General features: G+C 42.9%; 1 protein-coding gene and 1 pseudogene across 1 annotated transcript in view; both read left to right on the plus strand.

Annotated features, from left to right (window-relative positions):
* The first annotated feature begins 6,959 nt into the window (after nucleotides 1-6,959).
* Nucleotides 6,960-9,193, plus strand: LOC144248935 (uncharacterized; annotated as a pseudogene).
* A 7,377-nt stretch (nucleotides 9,194-16,570) lies between these two features.
* The window catches only part of NFX1 (nuclear transcription factor, X-box binding 1), a 95,286-nt gene continuing 93,003 nt past the window's right edge, over nucleotides 16,571-18,853 (plus strand). The window contains exon 1 of the mRNA XM_021540509.2: nucleotides 16,571-16,705. Coding sequence (XP_021396184.2) covers nucleotides 16,681-16,705 — 25 coding nt within the window. The 5' untranslated portion in view covers nucleotides 16,571-16,680. The remainder of the gene's footprint in view (nucleotides 16,706-18,853) is intronic.

Genomic DNA, 18,853 nt, shown 5'->3' on the forward strand with positions numbered 1-18,853 from the left:
ACTGTGCCTTGTGGGCATTCTGTTTGTTAATAAACTGTTCAGTTTTCTGTTTTTTCACTTTCATCCACTAGTATTCATTTTCTATTTGTCAGGAAAATTAATCCACAGTGTCAGTGGTTTATGTTCAAAAAGGAGCTAGAGGACATCTCCTTTATGTGTAAAGTCCTGTAGCTTTATTTGAACAGCTAGAGGACATCTCCTTTATGTGTAAAGTCCTGTAGCTTTATTTGAACAAAGGCAGAGGCCATGGGGCATTTTCTATGGGGTCTCTCAAATTGCTAGAGAATGCAGCCTCCTTTTTATCCTAATTTCCTGGCTGCATTTCCCTCTCTTTTCCAATTATTTGAGGTACTTGAGAGGTACAGACTTCCTGAATTGCATAATAGAGACCCCCTGCTCCCCCTCCCAACACCACCTTTTCTTTGTGTCTCTGTTCTTTTTCTGTAAGTCTAGGAATTTAGCACAGCTTTGGGTGAGCAAGGATCTATGTAAATTAGTGGAATTCCTATGGAAGGTATGGTTCCTACCATTTCTTCTTTCACCTATCAGTATCTGACTTTATCTACCAGCAGGCCTACAGTTTGTAAAGACACCTCCCTCTCATTCCTTTCATACTGGTGGAAAGGAATTCTTGGAACCCTTTAAAACTCATTCCAGAGAGTTTTCTCCTAAATTTGTCTCTAAATTGAGATACCTCTGCAGTTCCATTTCTGAACATCATCTCTTAAAGAGACAGTAAAAATTTTGGGCAGATGACATAGCACAGCTAGAGACAGAAAACAATTACATTCTGGGTTACGCAGGACACTGGCTAACCTGCTCAGCTGTTCTAAGAATCTTTTATCCTCTCCAGTCAGAATTTCTGTTGTTTCCATTTTAGTCTGTTGCTTCTTGTTGAGCATCTCAGAGAATGGCTTGGCTCATTCTTCTCTATAAAACAACTTAGATAATTGAAGACATCAATCAGATTTTGTCCTCTTTTCTCTTGGCTGGATAAACCCAGTTAGATCAGCCTCTCCCTGTATATAAGCCCCCTAGTAGACCATTACTCCTGCTTGTCAAGGTCAATGTGAATCATAGGCCTGCCTTCGCATGTCGTGCTCTGTGCAGTTTTGTGTCATATGCAAACTTGCTCAGGGTCCTAGGGCCCTTCTGTCCCCTTTTCCAGGCCATTGGTGATGATGTGTCAGCCTTAGTGTTGACCCTTAAGAAACCTTGTTTAACTGGGCTGCAAGTTCTATGATCACTTGCAGTTAGCCATAGTGGAGTCATTTATCTTTGGCTATCTGGTATAACCAAATATTTTCTTATTTTACGTCTCTTTCTCCTTCTGCTTTATATAGATATGTACACACACACACACATGCACACACTGCAGAATTATGAGTTTCTGTTACATAAATTGACAGTAAAGTGAAGCAATGCGCGGAATAAATAAATAGATTCCACAACCTGGGGTAGTTATGAAGTGGGTATGTATTGTCAGCGCCCAACACAAGTGAGATATCTCTCCAAAAACTTGTGCCCCGAGCCTCAGTCTGACCCAAACCTTTATTCACAAAGGTGTTCCACATGCAGTACATTACACAACTTTGCCATGCATATTCAACCCATGCTCCTGCCTGTCCTTGCCTCTCATGCTAAATAGATCCACACCTTTCTGGGCACATGTGGTTTGCCGTGGTGGTCCTGCAGGGGTCTGTGGTGGTCTCTTGAGGCTGAAGATTGTGGTCTTCCTCATGGTTGAACTTTTCTTCTTTGTGTGTGCGCTTTTGGTTCTTTGGTGCTTATCTGAGTATCATCTGTCAGTCTCGGTAGGCTTAGGGACAGAGAAGCCTCTTTATCTGGGTTCTTTGCATCTTCAGTCCTTTCTGGTATTGTTCTGTATGCAATAAGCTTCCAAAATTTGCATTTTCTTATGCCCTTTTGTACCATGGCAGAGGTTTCTTAAGTAAAAGGTTAAAATTCAACACATAACTCTACAAGCTAAAATATAAATGCTTAATCCATTTTGTTAACTTAAGTGAACTCCAAAAATCTCTGTTTCAAAAGGAATTTGACAAAGAATATTCTAATTTTTGCTTTTCTGTTCAATTTTCACCTGCCCTTTTGGATTTTCGCTCTAGTATAAGACAAATCCAGACACACCAGTTGAACTCATCTACTGGGTTATCACTGCATAGTATTCAGAGGGCTGAAAATAAATATATAGTTTTTTCAGGCAAGTGTACTACAGGGTAGGAATGTGCGCTCTGTTGACGGAATCAACTAGTTACTCTTTGTCCCCTTAAAAAGGAAAAAAGCCCAGAAGTTTCTCCCCTCATTTGGTCAAAAGACACCTCATAGGACCTTGGAGGCTTCACCTCAAACTTGAGGACAGCTAATTGGACAGAAGCCAAAAAGTCCCGCCTAAGCAATTCACTAGAAGAAAAAGAGAACAAAATAAGTTAATCGCTTTTGTGAAGTGCTTTAGCAGGAGCAAGAACCTCTTGCCCTGGCTCAGTTTTTCTCTGTAAAAAGCTTTTTTATTTTGCCTTTTATTAAAACTTTTGTTTCCAATAATGTCACAGGAGCCATCCTGCTTATCTTATGCCACCTGAGGTAGCTGAGCTATCAAGGGTATGATGTTTGTCTATTAGAGCCTATAAGACCTGGCTCAAATAGATAAAACACTACAGGGCACAAAAAGCTTCTGTTTCCTATAGTCTCATGGACATTGTGTAGGAATCTGGGTGAGTCAACATCTAGTTCAGAGTGCCAATGATATATTTTTATCTCCCTTCTCAAACTTTCTCTTATTTACCATATTTTCTGAGTGTTCTGTGCATATTTCTTCAGTACTGCAATACCTCTTTTTTTAGATCTTATTTTCTTTTTCTATGATTTGTCAGATATTGGGAAGCAGCTCTGTTGCCACTCATCATTGCTAATTTAGAGGTACACTTTCTTTTGATTATCAAAATAACTCTGAGAGGGGATTTGGGTCTTCATTCTATTACCATGACAACAAAGATTTTTTTGTGTGTGATTTCTGAAGTATCATTCTTAGTGCCTCCTCTCAGTATTGGGAGAACATCCAAGTGGTAAATTATCTGGCATGGTCCTCCTGTACAGTTTACTATATGCAGTGAATTATTTTACGTGGTTTACATGATAAAGGAAGGAGAGAATACTGGTTACAATGATCTATTTAAAATCCCTCATGATTAAACTTTAAGATATGGAAAAAAGTTCACTCTTATTGCAGTAAATTCTGTGACAAAACATTGGTAGAATCCTTTTGTATTCTTTTCCTTGAAATTACAGAAAATAGGAAAAGTTGACTAGAAATCACAGGGATGTCACTACTCTTTGCTAGATGCACCACATGTCAGCTGTACATGTTACAAATGCAATGGAAAAAGTGCCTTGTGTGCTCGTTAGAAGTATAGTTCTGAAAAATATATACATGGTAAACCCAATATGTTGTATTTTGCATGGACATTGGAGATACTTTTTGTTCATACTGGGGATCTCAGCAGTACTACTACTCATCCAGATTTTCCAGGTAGAATGATGCATGTTCAGAAACTTTGAGGCAAGATATAGTTTACAGCTAAATTCTCCACCAAAAATAGGTTGCCTGCTGCAAGCAAATCAGAAGTTGTGACACACTGAAATGTTTTGGTTAATGGCTTAAACATTGTTATGAAGGATTTTTTGCCCATTATGGCAAAACTATGAAGGAGCTACCACCACATAAGTCCATCCCTCCCTGAATATTCTTCTTGACTGAAAATTTGGACTGTGAGTCAAGCCACCTAAACGGAACTAGAGATAACATAAAGGTGACACTAATATCCTATAATCTCAGGTCTAGGAAGAAGTAACAAGGCTGAGGGAGAAGAATGTATCTACAAAGAAAGCCAAACCCAGCAGCTATCCTGAAAATTGGCTCTAGCTGGGTTTGGGGTGGGGAGGCCACAGCCCATAAATTCATTTCCTGAGGCCAGGTTTGCATACACTCTACACCAACCAAGGTGGAAAGGAGAGTTTTGTGTGTGTGGCATAGTCTCTACTCAGAGAAAGTGAACACCCATCCTCCCTTACACTTAACTGGCTCATTTGTAAACTCCCCCACACTCTGGGAAGGCCCCATCCACATGGGACATTTATATGAGAGGCAGCTGAGGAGGTTTCATAAACCATTAGACCCTGAAAGAGTCCTTCAGACTCATTCCTAAGGCTTTGCACCGGAGGACTGCCTGCTATGCAAACTGATGCAACAGATGCAGAGCCTGTTGCAAGGGACAATGTCAAACTTGCTCTCTGCTCCCAGAGGAGGTAGCTGGGCATACTCAGTTGGCTCAAAGGTATCCATTGAACCCTGTTTTGCAGGACCCTCATCACCAAGAAGATCAGAAGAGGATCAATGGGGACACCATTGGGATCCAGGGGTGGTGATATTTTCTACTTAATCTGTCTTCTCTGTCACTCTTTCTCTCCCCCACTCTTCTATTTCTTTCTCTCTCTCTCTCACACTCTCCCCACCTCACATTCACTGTTAACTAAAATTGATACTACTGACTTCAGCATATGGTCTCATTTGCACCTTGATTCAAGCAGAGACATGTCTCTAATAATTTTAATAACTGGATCATAACAGAAGTCAGCTGCCAGGAATCCTTTCACATGAAGGTCTTTGGTCCTATGTGTCACCATGTCTTCCTAATATGCCATGCACATCTCATTTTCCTTACCTCCCTATGGATGCCACACTAAAACAATACTTTATACCTCCAGACTGGTGATCTGTTACGTGGAGTCAGTGGCTGGAGACAGAGATGACACATACTCTAGATCTTCATGTGACAACAGCATGTTTTATTGTCCACACTCTCCTTAAATAGCACATTTTGAATCTCTTGGTCTGGATAGCTCATTAGTCTGACTTTAACACTGCCTAGCTCCCCGACCAGTGAGATGTCTGCAGCTTAGGGTGGAACGTGATTAGGTGAAGTCTCTGTATGTATTCAAACTTATCATCACTAAGCCAGGGACTTGTTTATGGAACCAAGCTGGGTTTCTTATTTATAGCCAAATTAATTGCCCAATACAAGCCAGATTGTACTGTGACAGTGATCTATGCTTAGTTCCTCGCAACACAATGTGCTGTCTCTGTGGATGCACATTTCTACCTCAGTTGCTGCTTTCTAAACTGTTGAGGAATACATCTGGTCCACGTAGTCCAGTTTGCTAGCCGTTACTGAGATTGACAGGAGTCTTGTCCAATCATATATCTCCCAAGGCTGCAGGCATCTCACTGGCCAGAACCTGAAGGGTCATGGAGTTCAAACCAATGACAGCATCCAGACTGGGTCTTTCAAATGCTCTATATAAGGGAGGGCTTGGGAAGTAAAGTCTTCCAGTTGCCACATGAACTTCTGGGTAAATGGTCTCTGTCTCTGCCCACTCCCCCCCACCTCCACATGACCTAACAGCTAGCTGCAAATTGAGATGCAGATTGAGCTCTGGGTTCAATAATTTACACAATTGTTAATGATAATAAATTAATTGCAGAATTATTTTGTGTATAGTTATAATTGGAGTTTTGGAATTAGAGAGTATCTCTATCCAAACCGATACTGATGGCCTTGGTCCCAGGCTTTTAATCAGTATACTGGATCAATGGGAGAACCTTCTGAGATAAAAGATTTAAACCTATCCACTGTAGTAATCCACAGGAATCAGGTATATGAGGGGGGGGAGTGGCAGGAACAGGAACTGTGGACACTTCAAGGGATCAAAGGAGAAGAAATTAGGGTGGGTGCAGTGGTTACCTGGCATGGCCCTGGGCGGGTGGAAGGGTCCAGCTGGCACAACCTGCATGAGGCCACGTGGCCACCATGTGAGTGGCACCTCAGGGGAGAATTGTCTGCCCCTGATGGTGCTGAGTGCTGCTCATGGGTGTGCAGATTAGGTATCTGTGCACGCTGAGAGGAGATGAAGGGATGAGAGAAGGACATTTGTCTGCAAGCCCAAAGAGTCCTTTATTTCCCCAGGTGGGGCAAGAAAGGTGCCCTCTGGGTGGGTGCAGGAACAAATGCCAAAGAAATCAATGATTACAGCAACTTAAATAGGGAGTGGGCGGACAGGGGTGCAAACCTGTCTTGCCCAATGGAGATAAACCAGAGGGAGATACAACAACCTATGATAATGTAGCAGGGGTAGGTACAAGGTCAGAGGACAAATAGAAAAGCTAAACTGGAGTGATTGATACAGAACTTTCTGGAAGAAACTGGGGGTGGTTACAGGATTGGCAGCCAAAAGGGTATAAACAGACTCAGATTGATGGAACCAAATAAGGAGAAAACAGGGAGAGGTGAGAAGATTGACAGATAACTGGGGAGCCAAGTGGCAGAACTTTTGGGGTAAACAACTTGGATCAAACCAATTGTAAGGGGACAAATGGGGGAGCATAAAGGCTAACTAACATTGATAAAACTAACTGACTAAATCAACCCACACCGCAACAGGTAGGATGCCGGGTGGTCAATGGGACCACTCATGAGATCAAATCAAATTAGTGTCTCAGCCCCTCCTCTATACAGGCACCAGGAGGTTTGTGATAGCCCAAGTAAATCAGATTGTTGATGTAATTTCACATTACTACAGCCTGTAGGAGTGACTTGTCTTTGGGCTTATGATGCTATCAGGCTCTCATTTAAATTTAAAATATCCTTTTACAATGGCAAGACCTCATACAACGCACAGCAGTATTCAACCAGCTCAGACCCAAACCAAACTTGAACCTAAAGTATGTGAAATAGGCCCATATGTAGTGACAAATATGGGTCAATAACAATTGTTGGTCAATCCATGTCTCTCAAATGTGTTGAATTGCTAATGCAAATTAACATCTCAGAAATCCAACCAGCCTGCTCCTCTTTCCTAAGGACATCCTTTGAGGGCTGGACAACATGGTTACAAAGACAAGTACACTTCAGGAGCAGAATAAGAAGGAATCTAACTGGGATATTAGGGACAGGATTGCGAGTTTTAAATGGAATTTGATGTGGGCGGTGGGAGGACAAGCACCAACCAATATGATTGAGAAGAAAGCTCCGACTTTATTCAAAGATACCTTAGCTTATATAGGGTATTCTACAGGCATGGTCAGCAGTAAGCTCTGATTGGTTAATTTGCAAAAGGTCTTGTTTTACTTCTCCTACGTGTGGTTACAGATGTAGCTAAGTTCTTCAAGCCAAGTCTGTCATCTCTAAGTCATGCCTTCTAAAGACAGAGCATATCTTCGAGGCTATGCCTGTCCTTATTATCTCATTCCCAGACCTTGTACAACTATGCAATTTCCCAGGCCTCAAAACAGAGACTGGTTCCCAAGCTGTGTTTCCCAAGTCCGACAAAAGCCTGATTCTGGGGGTCTTAGAGGTTTTCTGGAACAGGTATTCCATAGAATCATGGCCTTGTTCCAACAACCATTCCCCAACAGGAATTGATTCAGAAATACTGATGAACAAGCTGGCCACTGCAGCAGGTGGTCTAGCAAAATTGAAACAGCTCTTATAGTCATCTTTATATGCATTAGGAACTAGCCAGTGTCAGATTCCAAAAGTACTGCCAAAGTGGGAGAAAGCTGGGGACAAAGACCACAAATAATAATAGTAGAATTAATAGTAGAAGTAGAAGAAGACCACAAATAATTAATAGTAGAAGCACTTAGTACCGTTCAAGATAATGTGTCTTTAGCTTTCAGTTGTATACAAGTACAGTTATGGATCCAGGCAACAGCAGCTTTGATCATATGGGAAGGGGATGAAGGTGATTTTCCAGCTGAAATTCAAAAGATTGTCTGGGATAATGCTATAGATTTTGAAAGAAATTTTCAATCCTGGTGGACTATGGTAAATTTTACCTAGGATTCTGCTTCTAATGTGGCCACTGCCTTTGTTCTTACTATACACAATGCCACTGTTTATATTATCCACCTCATCATTGCACTAGGATTAAATAATGAAAAAAACTATGCTCTACCCATCAGAGCATAGGGTGTGGCATGAAAGGTGAATGAAAAGTGGCAAACAGTAAGCTTAGAATCTTGTGCTACTAGGGAACAACTAGGTAACAACTAGGATTCATTTGTGAAAGCAATACTATTAATACTCAAGATGTGTGTCTTGACACTGAACAAAGTATTTGCCACTTTGAGATCCATCAAAGATTAATTCATCAGTCAAGATCAGAAAACTGTGCTTGTATGTACTGGTAAAGGTTGTGTATGCTTGAGAACTGCTTGTGCTATTGCAAAAATCGATAGCAACAATTTTATTTTGCCTAGTAGAAATAATTCTAATTTTTGTACTTGTAATTTTGTTATGATTATGGGGTGTGATTTTTTTTATATTTGGCCCCAGGGACATCCCCCCAGCTGATTAAAACCAATTACACAATGTATCATAGACTATCACCTATTCCTATTGGAATGGACCTCACATTGGTAAAACAATTAATTGAACAGCAATACCTATTAGAGATCTTGAAGAAAAGCCAAAAAAGTGGAGAGAAAACCCTAATTACTGTCCATCATGATGCAAAAGTAATAACCAGAATTCTGCAAAGACTAAAACAGAATGCAGGTCATCACATGTAATCTTTAGATGGTCACCAACTGCAAATGGGATCTTTAATATGTTGTGTCATCACATTGTAGTTTTATTGATATTAGTTGGAGTAATGTTGCTACCGTGCTGGCGCGGTGGGGGAAGGGCTTTGGAAAGGCTTTGGGAATGGGAAACAGAGAAAAGAATAATTTCTGTATTTCCCCGAGTTTCTAGAAAGTTTCGTTTCAGCATTTTTCTGTAACCCCCCTTTTCCCCTCCCCTGAGCAATTCCCATTGGACTTGACCCATGGGATGATCATTATGTGCCCGGGCTGGACACTGTCTCTATTGTTTGGACCTTATATCTTAATTTTTCTGTATAAAAACTGAATCTGGGCAACTGCCCAGGGTCTTTTTGTCCCTGTGGCATTCAGGCAATACAACCTTCTCTGGACTGCACACAAATTGACCTCTCTTTGTATCTTTATCCTGAATCCTTGTGGCGACTGCGGCATGCCGCCGCTCGGACCACACCAACCCAGCCGCTGCCTGGTAAGCCCAGAGCAGTGGGACTGCAGCAAACCCCGGTTTCCTGAGGGGACAGCTAGCCAGAGGGGTCCCGGAGGGCCGGGGAGGAACGGGGAACAGTGCAAGTGGCCCCCAAAAGTGACAGAGTAAGTTTAGGGTTACCTTTTATATTGCTAATTTGGAATTAGATAATACTACAGCAAGTGGCTGTGTTAACCTCCTTATCAAATGTACATGGTAAAGCATTAAGGGACACATATTATTGCAGGGATTTGCAATAAGTAAAAGAATTTACTTATTTTCTAGGAATGGGGGGAATGAAACAGTGGAAATTTAACAGGGCAGAAATTCATTTGGATTTAGGTGAAATGTGTCACTTTGAATTATTAGTAGCTTGCTGGCATAGGAAAAATATGCTGTTTAGTCTGGTAGCTCTGCTGCACTCCTAAAAACTGCCTCAGCTGAGGAAAAATAATGCAAATTTTCAAGGTGATGAGATAAGAGAGGAAGAGAGGCCCCTTGAACTTTGAAACAAAGACAAAAGGCCAAATCTGAGTCTGCAAGAGACAGACAAAGTGTAGTGATGCACTGCCTGCTCCAGGACGGTTTAGGTGAATGGAGACGAGAGATCTCTGAAGGTTGCTCTTGGGGTATAAGGTTTATTAGGGATGGAGAAAGGACCCACCTTGAGCTGCCAGACGCAGCACGTGGTGAGGCTTAAGGGGATGGGGGAGGGGAGAGACAAGAGGATGCTCTAGGAGAGGGGGGGAGTTCCAAGAGGAGGGGAAGTTCCAAGAGACCGTCTGGCCCCTCAGAGACCCCTTATCAGGAGCGTTACGAGGTCCGTGTGGTGAGCCATCATGGGGGCCGCATCTGCTGAGCGGCCAGAGGGCTGCCGTGTGTTCACGCGTGCGGGGGGTGGCGGGGTGTCTCCCTGTGGTTGGGGCGGCTCGGGCTGGGATGGCAATGTGGTGCTGCCCGCTTTGCGCCGCCATGGCGCTGGGACTGGGGGCGTCGTCACGTGGTTCTGCGGCACGGGTGACGTCGCTTCCCTGATCTCAGGGATATCCGTAAGAGATGGTTAAGTTGCTTATAGAGATCTCTATCAAGGGCAGAGTTGGATTGTCCCATTTTTTAGACCTGTGTAGCTCACCTCGATGTCACGAAAGTGGGGTCCTTGTGGGGTTCCGACGCACCCTCCGGTCGGTATTCAGGATCCTGTGGGGGGTCCCCTCAAGGGGTCCGGCGCGGGCAGTGCTCAGCAGTGCTCACATGTGCTCTGTGCACGTGGCGGTGTGCCACAAGGCTCCTCACTGCCTCCGCAGCCTTCGCCTGTGCTCAAGGCAGAAATATCTTCCAAGGGCTCCAAGAACTCGCTACTTGGTAACGAGTCGCGGTGCTCGAGGAATGCCTCGGCAATTTTTAAAGAGCTCCAGCTTCGAGGTTGCCTAGCAACAAAATGCCGTGCTCACAACACAGATGAGGAGGCTACAACAGGTTATTTAGTTACCATCCATGGAGAAGTGTCCCACAGGTAGAAAAGCCAGAGACGTGTGGCTGCAGGTCTGAATGGGTTTGTATTCCTCGTTGGGAACCAGTCTGTAGGGACCGCTGGTGCTGCCTGCTGCAGGATGGTTTAGGTGAATAGAGACGAGAGATCTCTGAAGTTTGCTCTTGGGTATAAGGTTTATTAGGGATGCAGAAAGGTCCTGCCTCGAGCTGCCAGACGCAGCACGTGGCAAGGCTTGAGGGGATGGGGGAGCGGAGAGACAAAAGGATGCTCTAGGAGAGGGGGAGTTCCAAGAGGAGGGGAAGTTCCAAGAGACCGTCTGGCCCCTCAGAGACCCCTTATCAGGAGGCTTCAAGGTGGGCTGGAACAAGGCTTGGGCCAATGGGGTTACAGGCACTTGATGTTTTAGGGGAGGGATACAGGTGCAGGGTGAGCCATACATTTTAGGGGGTGAGATGGAACAGTCCACTTGACCCATGGACTCAATCCATAGGCAAGGGCATTGTCCAGCTAGCAGAGAGGACTGTTCTCATCCTGGCTATATTATTTGTGAATAATTATATTTCTCTATCCTCTCTAACAACAAAGTGACCAGAGAGTTCTCTGTACAAGGACTAATTGCGAGTTATAACACAAAACCAGAAAAATGAATATGCATGAATGTATTGTGAAACTCTATGCATATATACTAGTAAGGGGGAATAAAAAAAGGATCAGAAGTTCTCAGGAGTGTGCATGTCCTTTGAGGGGAATGATCCCCACATGTGTCCAGGTCTGTAATACACATACTAGCTTTACAACTTTCACAAGTTGTGAAGCTAGTCCGCAAAGCTTGAGACGAGAGGCTGTGAAATGCTGACCTTTTGGGTAACATGTTTCTGTGTTACTGTGCTGTGAATAAATTGCTTTTTGGAACTCAACATCTAAGACTCTGTCATGGAAAACCTGGGGTCAAATTTGGAAGGGAACCAGGTCCGACTGCATTTGAGTGGGGTCTATCAAGTGGGGCCACCTTCAGCTCACTGGAGCCACTTGATGTAAAGGGGCTTCAGTCTTAGGAGTTAAGGTCTCTGCCATTGGGATTATGACTACCAGAGTGTTTCATAAATAGGAAGACTGGGGAGTTTTCTTAACACAAACCAGACAGCTTTCATCACCTATTCAGGCCTGTGGGGGAACCTGTTTATTTCTTCCTCCTTAGACAGCAGGGCTGCTGCTTACTGAAGCCTTCAAACCAAGGTGTGAGCTATTTGGAGCCATGTGGAACTGGTCTGGTTTCTCAGCATTGTGTAGAAGGGAACAGTTGTTGCAGGACACCTATTTTTGTCTGGGTAAAAAGGCTATGTGGGGAATTCAGAACTTGTCTTCCATAAGCACGAAAAACACAGCACCTAGGACACCAGAAGCAAAGGTAGGATCAGCTTGTGCTATGCACCTTAGAAATCAGAAGTGGGTACAGAATTTCAACATCTGAAAATTCATGTCTGAGACTCCCATCTGGGCCACTGTCTTTTTACTGACACTCAGATTTCTCAAACCAGACTGGCCATTCTGTTACTAGTACCGTGTTACTAGTACCCTACCATTATGGTTTTCAGCTTCAAACTTTTTTGGTGGTTTAAGTGCAGTTTAACTTCTTTTATTTTTATATTTTACTCTCTGTCACTGCTTCCTGGATGGACTCTAAATGATTTTTAATTCTATGTCACCTCTCAAAGTCCTTTCCCCATTCCTTTGTCCTCTGGGAAGGAGGACCCAGGTTTGTGTATAATATTTATCAATTTATACACTGTCTTGGCATTATCTCTACCTATTCTTTACTCCTTTCTTAGCAAAGTTTAATAATTTGACTTGTTTTTTGTTTTATGTTTTTTGGTTTTTTTTCACACTACTGAGCATAGGTAAGACATTTTCATACAATGTCTTGTAACAGCTCAGGGCTCTTCCTTTTAAATGTGAAGGTTGGATGGTTTCTTCCCACATGCCCTTCTTCCCTAAATTCCATTTTTTGCATATATACTCAGTACTCAAGATTCTTCTGCTTGTAGTTCTTCTCAGCCTGCCATTGTCTATTATTTCCCTCAATAACACTGCACTATCAGCAGACTCTGACAGTGCCATTTCCAGAACCTTGAGAAATATGTTGCACAGATCAGGTTCCAAAACACTTCCTTGTGGGACTCTATTGATGACTTCCTTTTCCTGTGAAAAAGGACTATTGACTATCTTATTTGCCATCTTTCATTCAGTTATTTACACCTGCAATTATTTATTTCTTGGCATTGTAACTTTTAAGAGCTTTTGATGACTGACCTCTCCAAATTCCCCCCAGAAATCCATGGTCAGTATTCCAGAATCTGTCTCCCTTAGCCATGAGGGACTAATAAGTATTTCAGTAGAACTGTGAGATTGTGAGTCAGTTCTTCACTTTACAAAAGCCTTTATGACTCATCCCTATTACAGCATCTTTATGAATATACTCACCAATTCTAATCTATTTTACAATTTCCACTAAATTGCCTGCTATGGACATCAGGACTACTTTTCTAGATTTCTTACAGCATTCTTTTAAAATCAGCTTTCAAGAGCCAGCTGTAGCAGATACAGCCCTGCCTTCTGCTACCAAATCAGCTTTGTAGTAGAGTTTTGTACTAGGACAGTTTGTAGTTCACTCTTGAATTCTTTTAGAATTACTGGTTATATACTGTCTAGTCCTTGTGATTTATTACTATTAATTTTGTCTATATGTTCCATAACCTATATGCTACGTATGGAGTCTTTTAAGACATAACCCCTACTGAGTCCTCTCATAAAAAAGGAGAGCTGGCTTGGGAATCTCATCCATCTCTGGATGTGAGATTCTGTTCATCTGTAGTGAACACAGATGTAACAAATTAATTTAAATTTTCTGTTATTTTATTTGTACGCTCTTTTACATTTCTTTCAATTTCCTGGTACTGCAGTCTGTTGGGCAGACAGCCAGCGCCTGAAGTGTTTGAAAGGGGATTTATTATTAGATTTTATTCCTTATGCAAGCTATTCCTCAAATTCTTTTAGACTCTCTCAGGGTGTGGTTTACTTTTTATCTGTCACAAATTTGGATTCTATTTTCAACATTATGCCCAAACTTAACTTTTGGAAGGATGCCTCTAAAAAGCTTTCTCCAGCAATAAGCATTTTTTTTTAATGAAAGCACATATTGACATATTGGTGGGTGACTTTTTCTTTTTTTTTTTTTTTTTTTTTTTTTTTTGCTTGTCCATAAGGGCTTTATGTAAGGAAGGAAAGAAAAAAAAAGGAGAGAGCATCACAGTGTGCTGCAATTGACTGTGCCTGCAGCACCTTTTAACTTCTCCCTTGCCTTCTGCAGGTGTACACAGTACTGCATTAAACTACTGTTCCTGGCTTCAGGGATTGTAACCCAAATGGCATTTGGAAATACCTAGGAACAGCTTCTATAAAAATCATGAACTACAGGAAATACTTCACACAAAAGGGTACGGTGTGTACGCAGGAGACTCATGCTGAACATCTAGACTTGTAGTTTATTTGATGTAGTCCATTTCATCTTCCTCACCAGAATCTTCACATCATGACAACCTTGCAGTCTTCATGTCAAGGCATGTCCTGAGCAGTCACTGACCCCACCATGGGCTGGTTTTTAGAAATGATTATAGGCTGATGACTAAATGGCTAAATGAAAATAGGTTTTTAGAAATGACTATACCATGATGACTGTTCAGCAGTGAATGTGTTTCTATTAGAGATTTGTCCTCCTTGGCATGCATGCTGACACAGATCTAGGCTTGCGCTTCTCTTCCTTCTGCTTCCCTGCCTCATCTCCCCCTCTCCCTTGAAAGGCAAGGCTGTTTACTGTCATCCCTGATGCATATAGGAGAGATGACTGTAAGAGCCTTGAGTACATCTCTCCCATGTCCCCACCCCCAACATCCTGGATGTTTGTTTGGAGGAGCTCATACCAACTTCAGAGTCCCTACCCCTTGTTCTTTCCCTCACTGCTTTAAAACACCTGCTCTCTTCTGCCTGAATTATGTTGCAGGTATGCTTATGCCTAACCTCACTGACTTTTGCCGACTGTCTTGACTTCTATCTTAAGCTGCTCTGTCACTACAGGCTTGCATGGCAACCTGGCCTGTTGCCTGGACTGTTGGTGAACCTGCCTCTTCTTGCTCAAGTATTGAATTTGCTGACTCTCAGCTCCCAGCTCTATCTTCTACATGGAGCAGTCTGTCCCTTCTATCCTGACAGTCATACTGTTCAGATGAAAAGAAGCAGCCACTGAGAGAAATTAGTGAAAAAATGGCAAAAGGATTGCAAGATAAATATTCAAGCGTGACAAAATAGAAACAAAATTACATGTTTTAAGAGAGGGTGCATGATACAGTGGGGAGAATCTTTCCACTATCCCTGAAGTGAAAAGATGAAATTATGAGGAAAAGATAAAAAGGCTATTTTGGTCAAACTAAAGAAGAAAATAAAAGCAGATGCCTATAGAGAAATGCTGGGCATTTAAGTTAGGCTATTAGGAATGGATGGAATTGACGCAATGCAAATTTAAGACAGGAAAGAGGAAAATAAAGCCGAACTGTTTAGATAAAAAGGGAAAATGGGAATAAAAGAAAACCTGTACAGACCTAACCATTAGCAATTATGCATCAGAACATACAGGAAAATTTCCTTAGTGCTTTCTGGGTACTGACTGTTTTCTTGGTGATAACAAAAAAAAGAATGTGCATACTGAAGTGCTGTGGTATTCATGAAAAGCAGTTTTGAAATTTTGTAGTAGTTCTAGAGGAATATTATGGTCACATCTTTAAATAGTGACAGAGAAGTCCATGGGAACTAGAGGACTTCTTCTTAACAGCAGCAGGAAAACCACGCACCATCTCTGAAAGGATGTTACTGACACATACCTTTCTTTGCAGCCTTAGACGATCATCATGTTTACATATAGCAAAGCACTTCATGTACATTCAAAATACATGTCAAATCATGTAATGTTTTCATTGCTATACTGGTTTGCAAGCTTCCCTTGCAGCAATGGCATGAGTCTGGGAGGCATTTCAGTAGCTAGCGTTTCTGCAATAGTCCGCAAGTTCTTTAAGATCTTTGAAACCATAAACTTTGCCCGTAATGAACAGCAGCATTATGCAGCTAGTGGAACTTTGAACGGAGAACTTCACTAGAAGGGTGGGGCGTGGAGGTTAAAATGCAGACAGGTTGTGAGCAGCAGTGTTCCTGAGGTATCATTCTTAGAGTTGCTGATGTTACAGAACTATGAACAGAATCTGCAGTCTCTCTAAAAATCAGCAGCTCTGTAAGGCCTTCAGTAGATGTACTGTAACCATGACACTGCAAACCTCTGCAGGAAGGTGTGAATCATGAAATGGTTACTGGTGCTGAAACCCGCATTATGACAAATCATGCAGTTCTATGGAGTGTTTGTAGCTGGAGCATAAGATTTGTCTGCAGCACCAGCTGTAGTATGGGAATCTTCGTGTTGACTTTTTTAATGTCTCTGCTACCTCCTTCAAGATAGCCTGATAACAGATCCCTACTTTCTATCCTGTGCCTACAGAAAGTACCTCTTTGATACATGCAGACAGAGGGCCGAGCTGTCCTGTACCCACCCTCCTGCTCTTGGCCCTCTCATCCGGGCTCTGAAATGCTGGAGAGAAGCCGATTGCCAAACAAAACGTCAACTTATTGCCAGAGCCAGCATTTCTTTTTTGCTGTTTGTCTTCCTTTCTTCCTCCTTTGGAATATCAAACGAGGTTTCCGACTTCCAGCTCTTTCCAGGGATGGGAGAAGCACCACCCGGAAGACACAACGCTACGCAACCCAACGCCTGCCCGTGCTCAGCCCGCCCCGGCTGCGCCCCTCCCGCCCCGGGCTCGGCTCTGCCCTCCCGCGCGCCGCTGCGGTGCGGCTGCGTGCGGAGAGGCTCCGTCGGCGCTGCGTGCGCGAGCGGTGCGCCTGCGCAGCAGCGGGGACGCCGGGCCGTGGAGCGGGGTTGATGCTGGCATGGCGGAGGCGCGGCCCGGGTCAGGTGAGCGTGGCTGCCGCTCTGGGGCAGGGGGACTGAGGACCGGGGCTGCAGGATTGGGTGGGTGTAGTGAAGGGCAGGAGGAGTCATTACTGCCCAGTGACACTAGCGGGTAGGAAGTCGCGCCGGGGCGGTCGCCATCGAACGCTGGCTTGTCGAAGGGCGCGGGCTGCGGCCCCACCTGTTGCTGCTGCCCCGTGCCTGCCCGGCTGGCCTTGGCGGTGCCTGTGGCGCTTAGAATGGCTGGGCTCGCCTGTGCCGCAGGGCCCGGTTGGAAGAACTTTGCCCGAGGAGGAACGTGCTTGGTCCTGGTATGGGACAAAAGAATGTAACGTCTCTGGTAACACCAGAGAAAATACATAAAGAAGAACTTAGTTACTGGAAAACCTGTTTGTCTCTGCCCACCCATGTCCTTGAAACCCAGGTTTCAGGCAGCCCGCACAGAGCAGTGACAATGACAACGTCTTAGGCCCACGAGATACTGTAAAGCTGCGTCTTTTGGAGGGGTCTCAGAGGGATCTCTGAGTAGAAGTCTTGGACATGCAGGAGGTTACTGCCTAGAGTAGGTGCTACGTGTTCTGAGGAATCTAGGCAGGGCCTCACGGATGGAAAGCGTTTTAGATACACGGCCTGGATCGGGATTGAGTGCAACATGCAAGAAAAGAGTTTTCCTTTTGTTTTGCCGTGCGTGTTTGTATGATGCAGGTTCAGATTAACTTTAGTTTTTTGGTTGTGATTGCTGAGGAGTGGGGAGAAAACCTTTCAAGATTGATATTTCAGACTTGCGTTTAATGATTTGTCCTGTATTCCGGTACTTAACAATAGAAGAACTCTTAGGTAATTTTGTCATGAGTATGTATCTAGAAATAACAGTGTTGCTGAGAGTAATCAATGACATTTAGTTTTTTCATAATGTTGCTTAATTTTACTGTAGTGCAGTAGACCTCTGTTAATCAATGTCACGTTGAGGTCAGTTGATGAGCTGACTAATTTCATTGTTCATAGTTGTTGGATTTCTGTCAGGGGAAATCCTGGACTATTGTATTTTGGGTGAAGAAGAAAGTATCATTCTCTATTTTTGCAGCATCCTGATGTTAATTCAGGTGAAGATTATCTACAGCAAATGTCCTTAACAGCATCCCCTGTTCTTGGCAGCCTGCCTATCATGATGGAGAAGTTACAGGATTTTTTGGTGGTGTGAGAATGGGTCCACTGACTGACTTGTCAGAGGTGAAATGGCCTGGGACGTGGTACAGAGAGCAGAGACATAGTAAAGCTGATGCAGTCAAATTTTTTCTTGTCTTTTATATTTTATGCTGTCAGGCTGTGGGTCAACTCTGATTTTGAAATCTTTTTGTATAGTATATATGTATTGGAATAAAGAGTCTTAGATATACTGGGCTAAAAATTGCTTTATTGTAAAGCAGTAAAGTCTGGATGGGGTGCCATTTCTACACTTGTCTTATAATAAGGCATAACAAAGTAGCACAGATTGTATTTGGGATTAAGTTCTGGAGTTGGGTCATTTTTTGTGCTCTCAAGAAAAATCTCATAGGTAAGTTTTGAGTTGTACATGTGCAGTATTAGAATGGAAACTGGATTTTGCACTGCAACTTCAAGTGTCTGATTTTGAAAGCTTATCTTCGAAAGATGTTTCTGCTCTCAGAATAGAACAGGGGGTTGAAGAGTGACAGTTTTGGATCACTACAGATGTGCTGCTAATCCAGGACATTTTGTCAATAGTGAAGAATTATTGAGACCCAGGAAATGACAAAGAGGAAAAAATACAAGCAGCAAGGCAATTGTATAATAATTGTTCACATTGATGCATCTTTCTAGTTTCAGTCCCTATGCACCTACAACGGACAAATGTATTGTATTTAATAGCTGTTAATGGATTTATTCTCATCAGTTGCTGTAATTGCTGTTGAATGTAGTTTTGTTTTTTTGCCATCATGGTGACAGCTGGGTGTTATACAAGGTACAATGAGTCATTAAGCTGAAGATAATCAGGGAATTGCTATAAAACATTGCCCACTGTAAGGGGGAAGAAGAAAGTGAAAACTTAAAATGTATTTGTTTTCCATATGCAAAATCTATTCTGTAGTAGGTCCTTTTGTTAGGATAATGAAATTACTTACGACGAAATCC

This window comes from Lonchura striata, chromosome 1 (assembly GCF_046129695.1).
Source record: "Lonchura striata isolate bLonStr1 chromosome 1, bLonStr1.mat, whole genome shotgun sequence".
Lineage (NCBI taxonomy): Eukaryota > Metazoa > Chordata > Aves > Passeriformes > Estrildidae > Lonchura > Lonchura striata.